Source organism: Lathyrus oleraceus, chromosome 4 (genome assembly GCF_024323335.1).
Source record: "Lathyrus oleraceus cultivar Zhongwan6 chromosome 4, CAAS_Psat_ZW6_1.0, whole genome shotgun sequence".
In the NCBI taxonomy this organism is placed as follows: Eukaryota; Viridiplantae; Streptophyta; class Magnoliopsida; order Fabales; family Fabaceae; genus Lathyrus; species Lathyrus oleraceus.
Window position 1 is genome coordinate 144054487 of NC_066582.1, and position 10134 is coordinate 144064620.

Sequence of the window (10134 nt, forward strand, 5' to 3'; positions counted from 1 at the left end):
ACAATCTGATAAAGGTTCAACTCCATCAAGAATCTTCCTAATCAGTGGAGATAGTTACTTTTACGATCCCAAAAGATCTCAATCGTAAAGTACATCCATTGGTCATTTGCAAAGAACGACGAGCAAATAGCTAACTCACTATTTTAGGTGGAAGTACATCCATATATATATATATATATATGGAGTCGTAAAGTACATTATATATATATATATATATATATATATATATATATATATATATATATATATATATATATATATATATATATATATATATATATATATATATATATATATATATTAGGTGGAAAATCGAGGTAACTACTTTTAGATACAATTTCATTTTACTCTTCTTTTTCATATATTGACTTAAACATTAAAGTATTAATCTTGCATGATCCTCCATTCAACCGCCAACCACACTAAAGGCTATAATAATCCTCCGTCACCTCCATCAACCTTTGATTCCAAAACGAAAGATATACCAAATAGTCATATTCCTTTTGATTTACTTATTTCTTCATTTTTCTTTCCTTTTCCTTTTTTTCTCCTAATCACTTTATAACATTAACATTGGTTTAGATCCGTGATTAAATTGAAGTGACTAATTTTCCTCCATTCAACCGTGTATGGTGGTAACTAATCCATTCCTCGATTATTTATAATTTTGCACGTTTGGCCCATCTAATTTCAAAAATAGAAATAAAAATCATCGTACTCAATAGCAAACGCTCTTATAATAATAATAGTTTCTCTATTCTTTTCCCAAACTACCATCATATAGTCAACAAAAACTAAAATAGTACATGAAAACTTAAAGTGTATATTATTATTAGTTGTTACAATTACAAAGAAAAACCTATGAATGGTAAGCTGTATCAGCTTCCTCTAATTCTATGCCTTCTTCAGCAAGTCTTTTATCCTTATAAACATACCAATTAGCACAAAGCAAGTATATAACCAAATTTAAACCACTCAACAAAGCCAAAAGCCAATAAAAATCATAAAGCTTCCCCTGATTAAGATTATCCGCAAGCCATGGGTGATGGCGACCAGTCACTTTATGCACCAAAGTAACCAACAAAGAACTAAGGAAAAATCCCAAAGACAAAGTACTCAAAAACAATCCTGTGCTCATAGTCTTCATCCCTTTAGGACATTCCCTTAAGAAAAAATCTAGTTGTCCTATATAAGTAAAAGCTTCACCTGACCCGACAAAGAAGAATTGCGGGACCAACCAAAACACACTCATGGGAATCTCCGAATTAGCATCATGTGTCAAGTTATGCAAATGTGCCATCCTCATCCGCTTCGACTCCGTGAGTGCTGCTGCAACCATTGCGCAAATTGAGAAGACTAAGCCAACTCCAATGCGTTGTAAAGGCGTTAGTCCTTGTGGGTTGTTGAAGATTTTTCTTGTTATGGGAACGATGACGCGGTCGTAAATCGGGATTGTTAAGAGGATGCTACCTATGAAGAAAGCAGTTAAAGAAGCTGGTGGGATTTGAAATGATTTTCCTATGTGACGGTTTAATGTTGTTGCTTGTGACACCGAGAATGTGGTCATTTGTGCATAAACTGTCCAAAACATTATTGTTGTGGCCCATATTGGTAACATTCTTAATACTAGTTTTACTTCTTCAACATCTGTTAACGTTGATAGATTCCATTTTCTTGCCATGTTGATTTCATTACCATCTGTTTTTGGTTCCTTGATTGCTGCCTTGTCCAAGAATCTGTGTAACACATTGAAAAAATATTCGATTAGTTAATTAATCAATTATTTCAAGAATAATATGAACAATACAGAGTATAAGGTTTTGGTATCCGACATAATTAAATGTATATTTTGTTTGTTTGTAGTAATAGTGTGGAATTTTTCTATGTGCCTAAACCAGAAACCATGTCCGTGACAAGGGACATAATAGTAGAAAGTGTGAACATCTATTGGGAATAGCCTTGCCTCGTGATTCAGATTCCTTTGAGTTTTACAACCGACATTATATAATTTATAGTAATTTTAGTATCAACAACACAAAAATTTTGTAACATGGATAATGTTTTAGAATAATTTTATAGAGAATAACATTGGTCAAACTATAAAAATTGATTTTGGAAAGAAAATAATAGAGAAAAAAATAATGGGATACGCCGTAGGGAATCTGAAGAGTCGTAAAAAGTTATAAGATGATTCGGTTACATTTGTTGAATCTTTTCCACAGTCATATGAACATGTGATGCGTGACGGTAGAGAATATGAATTTGAGAAGGTATGAGAAATATTTGGTGTGTTGGAAATGACACATATCTAATTTATGTATGACTAATATACCAACAAAAGCAAACATAACAACGAGTTGTATCTTATAAATAATTCTTTAGTTGTTGATTTTGTCACTAACTTTATTAGGTGCTCAATACATGTTCCACTTTTTAATCTATAAAAGTTTTAAATTAAATAATTGTTTTATTTGAATTTGAAAGTTACGTTAACAAAAAATTCAACAACAACATATTTTTGTCCATAATTTGAAAGAGAAAAGTAACTCTCCTTAACGTGTGATTGAGATTTATTTTGTTTGACTTAGTCTTCCATGGACCCCACGTAAGCCAAAGATTTCCACTTAAAGTTAGAAATTTACACAATTTCAAATCACTTAATTGGACGGAACATTTTGTTTGGTCATTTCTTTCTACTTCATAGAAATTTTGTTTCTGAAATTGAGTATTTAAGCTATATCAAGAAACTTATTTGTCTTGCTTTTATAATATTTATAATTATTTATTTTTCATTTTATTATTTCTTTTTGTAATAAGTAGTTAAGAGGGTTATTAACAAAACAATAATTATTTCTAAATGCAACGAGTAAATATGAATAATTTTTTCTAGGAGAAAATTGATAGTTGCAAAGAAATGAAAACATATCAAATAAATTTCATGTGAATCTTATTAAATAACCGAAGTAAGTGGTTCTAATTTTTTTTATTAATGAGTGTATAATTAATGTTTAAAAAATATTCTTGGAGTATTTAAGTCCTAGACAAGGAAAAGAGGTTGACTTACTGCTTGAATAGTTTTTTTTTTTTGAAAACATTACTTGAATAGTTTTTTTTTTAAAACATTACTTGAATAGTTTAATTGACCTACAAAGCCTTAAAACTTCACTATAAATAATTTTTTAAATCTAAAATGCAAATTTTATATGGATTCAAATTTAGATTCTAAAAAATATAAAATGATGTATATTACATATAGGAAAAGATAAATTTGAACCGTCTGACTGAAACTCACTGATACATTGTTATTTTTGTGTAAACGAGACAAATTGTGTTTTGTTAATCCTATTACTTAATTTAGATAGGATATGATTTTGCTTCGGTCAAACTCAATTGATTAATTGAAACCCCGAAAACCAAACTTGACCAAATCTAAATAATATTTATTTATTTATTTTCACTCCTATAAGTCGGATCTATTATAAAAATGGATATAGACCAATCCCTTGTAAAACTAAAGTTCATTTATTTAAGTTATAATATTTTTATAATTTAATGATGATATTGTATACTCAGAGAATACAATATATAATATAAAATTTTGAATATTATTTAATTTTTAATTTAAAATATGATAATTATTAAACTAATATTAAAAATATTATAACTCTTCAATGATAAAAAAAAAAAATTCAACCATTCTTAATTCATCAAAAAAAAAAATTAAAAAAAAATATATTTTTGAATTTATAAAAGATGAGATATTTTTATAGTTTAAATTAAATAATATTAAATTAATTAGATCTATTTAATTTATATGTTAAATTGATTTAATCAATCTTATTGATTTAACTGAATTCGATAAAAAAAATCAAAATTTTATTAATCAAAATTAGGTCTTAAGAAAGAAACCGCAATTTATGTTGGATTTAAGTTTTACACCTAATTTCAATCCAAACAATCCGATTATCCCACTTTAATTTTAAACAATCAAAGAATATTAAAAAAACTGTAAATAACATGTAGTCAGCAAAAATATCATAACAAGAAAAATAATGATAAACAAAAAAATCCATACCGAAATTGCTTGCTATGTGGCAACATTTGTTTCTTCTTCCTCATATCATTATCTTCAACATCATCCAAATTATACAACAACGACGAATCATACGGCAACTCCAACTTCCTCTTCCTCCACGCCGCCACAAAAACCACCGCAATCTGAGTCAAAGGACTCCCCACAAGTTTCTTAAACCGATACCTCTTTGTCCCCGACAAGAACACAAGAAGCGCCACAACAATAGCACACGCACACAAACCATATCCCCAATCTCTTCCCACATGATCTTGAATGTAAACCAGAACTGTCACCGCTGTTAATGAACCTATGCTTATGAAAAAGAAGAACCAGTTGAAGAATTTCACCATTTGTTTTCTCTCTCCTTCGTTTGAATCGTCGAATTGGTCTGAACCGAAGCCGGAGACACTTGATTTCAAACCGCCGATTCCGAGTGCGGTTACGTATAGAGCTGTGTATAGAACCGTTAGTTGAAGGTTGTTTGCTGGTTCGCAAGAATTGTGAATGTTTTGTGCGCATTTTGCTGGACGCAGGCTTGGAATTATGGTGGATATTGTCAATATTGTAACACCCTGGTACGTGTATATTAAACAAATTTTATATTAAGATCCAAAAAGAAAAAGTTTATATTTTTTTATATATAAATATTTTTTTAAAATAGTATATTATGTAGAATATCTTACGATTGCTTCAACAGTTGCAAAGATGGCTATGGTGAGGTATCTGTCAAAGAAGATAATGAAAAACTTTAATACTAGTATAATACAAAAAAAAACTTTGATGTTATACATTAAATAAATACAGATTTTTTTTTAATGATGGATGAACACAAACCTTCCAATAAAAGTGTCTGCTACAAAACCACCTAGCAAGCAGAGCATAAAAGAGGTTCCCATGAAATTGGTGACTGTATTGGCAGAGGAAGCATTTCCTAAGTGCATGGTACCAGTCAAATATGTCACCAAATTTACGGCTATACCCATTGTTGTTAACCTCTCACATGCTTCTGAACCTGAGATTTTATATATCACACACCACAAAACTAGTAAACATCATATTATAATAAATGCGTTATTATTGATGTTAACGTGTATTGGTGTTGTGGCTGATATTTGTGTCTTTGTTAATACTAGTTGAGGAAAAAAATACCTAAGATCATTGCAGAAGATGTCCAACCACCGGTTTTGGACCTATCTGCAGGATGACCCTTGGAATCCCATGCATCTTGAATGGTTTGCCCCTGAGTTTGAGGAAGAGTACTCATTTGGATATGAGTGGTGAAGTGAAAATGGTACCAATAAGAGGAAGTAATGAGGTATGTATGGGCACAAAGGAGCTAAAGGTCTTGTGGCTTTTTATATACAACTTAGAAAGAGAAAATTGCTGACTAAGATTTTAAATATGTTAACTATACAGCCTATGCCGAACCAATCAATCACTTAAAAATATTTATGAAATTTTGGAACCACATGCCAATTATATGAGGTAGAATAATAGAAACAATAAAATATGACAATAATTTCAGTTCCAATTGCTATTAAGTATTGGCTAAAATATTGATGTCTACTATTGGAATCAGCAAACTTGTGTTCATTCTTATTAGGAATCTATATTATTCTTATTAAACTCAACCTTATCTACACATAGTATATTTCAATCAAGAGTAGAATGTTGTAGGGTTTCATAAGAAAATTGTTGGGTTTCATATCCAACTTTATCCGGATAAAAACATTACTCAAATGAAAAGAATTAAAATGTGGTTTAATGTTATTATAGCCCAATCCTAAATTAGTTATGCTAGTTACTTATGATACAAGTAATATATATATATATATATATATATATATATATATATATATATATATATATATATATATATATATATATATATATATATATATATATATATATATATATATATATTTGTAATTCAGTTTTAATAGCTTTTCCATAATAATTCATCAATTTATTTTTTATTTTCTCTTTTTATTTTTTTTCATTCAAAGTGTCTCATGCACTAACAAATTTGTATCTAGAGTTTCTGGTTCGTGTTCTTTATCGTGTTTCCAAGAACTTTATGTTAATGGTCGTATTTCTAGGGATCCTGAATCACAGTTGCTACAAAGATGAATGGTACCAATGGCGCTTTAAATTATCTTCCATTTCTTGATGACAAAAATTGGAACTGATGGACTAAGCAGATGAAGTCTTTGTTCAGTTTTCATAAAATCCTAAAAGTGGTCAACAATGACATCCTTGAGCTTGCTGACAATGCAACTGATGCTTAAAGAGTCACTCACAAGGATGCAAAGAAGAAAGATTGCAAGATCGCGTATTGTATTAAACCTGCAATAGATGTGGCGAACTTTGATCGGATTTTTCATGCTGAATCGACGAAAGAGATAGAGGATATTCTTGTCAAGTATTACAAATGAGGTGAGAAGGTTAGAGTCGTCAAATTGCAAAAATTGTGAAGATAATATGAGTTATGATGGATGGAAGAATAAGAAAAGATTGCATATTATATCTCGAAGGTGCAAAATCTTGTTCATCTTATGACATGTTATGGTGAAACCCTTCATTGATAAGGTGGTAGTTGAGAAGGTAATACATACGTTGACCTCTCACTTTGATCACATTAGCGTAGCCATTCAAGAATCTAACAATCTTGAAACCATGAAACTGAAAGATTTGGTTGGTTCGTTGGAGGCACATAAGATGAGGTTTGTCGAAAGGAAAGGTGTTCAAGATTCGATACAAGCACTACAGACTGAGACATGGAAGAAACATGGTGGTTCCACCAAGTTCAAAGGAAAATGAGACAAAACTCAGAGTAACAAGTCTTAGTCGAACACTCAAAAGCATAGGGAAGCAATCCAGAAAGTCTTTCGTTTCGACTAATGCCAATGAGGTCCTCTTGCAAACTAGAAGTAGTACATTCAGATGTATGTGGCTCGTTTGAAGATCATATCATTGGAGGAAACAAGTATTTTGTCTCATTTATCAATGATTATAATCAAAATCTTTGGATCTATCTGATCAAGCATAAGGATGAAGTATTTGAAATCTTTAAGAGATTCAAGATGTTTGTCCAAAATCAGAGTGAAAAAAAGATCAAAGTTCCACGAAAAAACAGAGGTGGAAAATACACGTCCAAGATGTTTGAAAAGTTCTATGCAGAACATGGTATCGATCATGAGGTAACTACTCCTTACACGCCTTAACATAATTGAATAGAAGAAAGAAGAAACAGAACCATATTGGATACGACAAGATGCATGTTGAAGAAGAAGAATTTGCTAAAATTCTTATGGGGTGAAGTTGTTACCAATGTTGATTATATTCTGAATAGGTTCCACATTGAGAAGCTGAAGAACAAGGTTCTTGAAGAAGTATGGAGTGGAAAACGACCATCAGTGAGTCATCTGAAGGTGTTTGGCTCTATTTGCTACAAACATGTTCCTGATGCAAGAACAATGAAGCTTGATGATAAAAGTGAACATATGATTCTAGTAGGATATCACACAACTGGATCATACAGGTTATTCAATCCAATAAATGAGAAAATCATAATGAGTCGAGATATCGTGATTGATGAAAATTCTGTTTGTGATTGGAATTCTGGTGATACAATTAACAAACCTTTGATGAGTTATGACATCGAAGAAGAAACTGATGAAGTCGAAGTCAAAACAGTTACTGATATTCAAGATATAATCGAAGATGAAGAGGGTATAGCTAGCACAAGCTAAAGACCTCAAAGAACCATAATACTCCCTACAAGGCTTCAAGACTGTGAAGTGGTTGGTGATGATGAAGTCACACCAGATGAAGATTTGGTTCATTTCGCTTTACTTGTATGTGTTGAACCAATAAACTATAGAGAGGCCATCAAAGATAAACAATGGAAGGAAACTATGGCCGAAGAGTTACAAGCGATCTAAAGAAACAATCCATGGGAACTTATCAAATTGTTAGCACACAAAAAAGTTATCGAAGCAAAGTGGGTGTTTAAACTAAAACACAAACCTGATGGGTCGATTGGAAGACACAAGACAAGATTAGTAGCTCGAGGATTTCTTCAGAGAGTAGGACTCGACTACTCTAAAGTATATTGATCCGTTGTCGCACATAGGTAAAAAACGAGTTAATAAATGTAGTATATGTAAGCAACACTCGAGTCGTATCAAAAGGACTCTAAGTCGATTAAAACAAACGAAAGAAACGAAAAAAGGGGGGTTTTAGGTTTTCAGACAATTGAAAATAAAAAATGATTACAATTATGACTGATGAATTAATCTACTAGTTCGGTAATTCAAGACTTACCATCAATTATTATATCACCAATTCCCTAAGTGAATTCAGTTCCTATTTTATTAAATTATTGATTAACAAGCGTGATCAACACAATGTGAATTATATTCCTATTTGCTGCATTAAGCACGATGAGAAAAGATCATGCAAAGTTAACGAATAAGCTAAGTTAACACCCGAAGCTAAGGAACATGCATTGATCAAATTTAATGAATCATATTCTATGCAACTCAAATTAAGAAAACAAGAATACATGAAACAAGATTGAAAGGAATTCAATAAAAACTGATAACATAATAACCTGAAAGTCTTGATGACATTCTGAAACAGTAAATTAACCTTGGAGTTTAGTTGGCCATGTAATCCTAATGCTCTCTCTAATTCCTAAAAACTGACTACCTTCCCCTAATACTTGGTTTAACTTAAATAATAAAGAAATTTTGGTTTTAAGAGCACCGGCCCGAAAAACATAAGAGTTGACCCAAAACTAATTGTTTTATTAAGTCCGAAGATAAAACTAATTATTCTCTTCTTCACTTCGATTTAACTTCTGACTTCAACATAAAACTTGTAGCTTATCATCTCAATTATCCAACACATATTAGACTGCATAAATTCGATTCTCGTAGCTCAAGTTATGACCTGCACAACCAAAAGGTGTAAATAACTGTTTATTGAAATATAAGTAGCGGAATTAAAATAAAAGAAAAAATAAAATAAACTTAAAATAAAATCACAAATAAAATAAACTTAAAATAAAAGCAACAAGTCATACAATTCTCTTATCACAAATAAAAAACAAGAACAAAACAGAGCATGCAATTTCAAAGACTCTCAAGATCACAAAATGGTAAGTAAAATTCTCACTCTAAACTTCAAGAATATGGTGTTTGTGACTAACTTTTTGTGACAGTCAAAACAACTAAGACAGTCAACCAAAAAGTACAACATAAACAGCAAGATCCTCACATGATAAAATTCCCTCAACTCTCAAGTGTTTAGGCTAATTTTTTACACTCAAAGCACATCATGAAAATTAGCATTACCATATGCTTGAAAAGACTCTAACATCTACATTTGACATACATGCACACAAAGATCAAAATGATTTTATTCAGGTTGTAACATGACCAAGGTAAGGGTAAGATAAATCATAAGGGGTACTAGGCTAAAATTTAAAGGGGCGAAAGATAATTGAAGGAAATTGCAGGAATTGAACTAAATAAAACTTCATTCACTTTCAAACAACAATCTTGCAACTATTTCTCTTCACTTTTCGCTTTTTATTCTTTTTTTTATAAGGAATATGTATTGTCATCCTTCTTTACTTTTTCTCTTTCTATTCTTTTTTTTCTTTTTCTATTTTCTGCCAACTTTTGAATGAAATATCACAACTATAATTATTTAACCCCACACAACTTAAAACAAGACTCTTTCAATACTTTGAATAGGATAATAACATTATTTTTCACTTATATGCTTGTAATGGGTTATAAAAAATTGAAATAAATAGACTCATAGGGATTTTCAAATAAGGGATGATATTTTTTAGGGTTTATTTTTTGGCCAACTAGTTAAAAAAATAAAACACAAAGAACTTGTCTTTATCATATCAATGTGCATATGTAATCAAACAGTTTCAAATAGAGTCAGATCAAGTTCTAGAGACTAACAAACACGATTGAAATCACACAAGAAAGAAAGATATAGATTATTGAATGTTATCAATTATTAGACTCAAAATC

The 10134-nt window shown here is 30.7% G+C and overlaps 1 protein-coding gene and 1 long non-coding RNA gene across 2 annotated transcripts; one reads left to right on the top strand and one right to left on the bottom strand.

The window, feature by feature from the left end:
- Positions 1–800: 800 nt before the first annotated feature.
- Positions 801–5368, bottom strand: LOC127074149 (protein NRT1/ PTR FAMILY 6.3). Its single transcript, XM_051015445.1, has 5 exons — positions 5225–5368; positions 4910–5087; positions 4759–4798; positions 4076–4647; positions 801–1736 (listed from the first exon to the last, which is right to left on the bottom strand). The coding sequence occupies exons 1-5, from the start codon at positions 5337–5339 to the stop codon at positions 860–862; spliced, it is 1782 nt and encodes a 593-aa protein (XP_050871402.1). The 5' UTR covers positions 5340–5368; the 3' UTR covers positions 801–859.
- Positions 4502–5540, top strand: LOC127074150 (uncharacterized). The gene is made up of 2 exons (XR_007785934.1): positions 4502–4650; positions 5209–5540. It is a non-coding gene; the product is annotated as an uncharacterized LOC127074150 (long non-coding RNA).
- The last annotated feature ends 4594 nt before the right edge of the window (positions 5541–10134 follow it).

Coding starts and splice junctions, on each gene's coding strand:
- LOC127074149 (XM_051015445.1), bottom strand. CDS start 5,339: ATGAGTACTCTTCCTCAAACTCAGGGGCAAACCATTCAAGATGCATGG. Junction 5,088..5,224: donor ATCTTCTGCAATGATCTTAG/GTATTTTTTTCC, acceptor ATAAAATCTCAG/GTTCAGAAGCATGTGAGAGG. Junction 4,648..4,758: donor TTGCAACTGTTGAAGCAATC/GTAAGATATTCT, acceptor TACACGTACCAG/GGTGTTACAATATTGACAAT.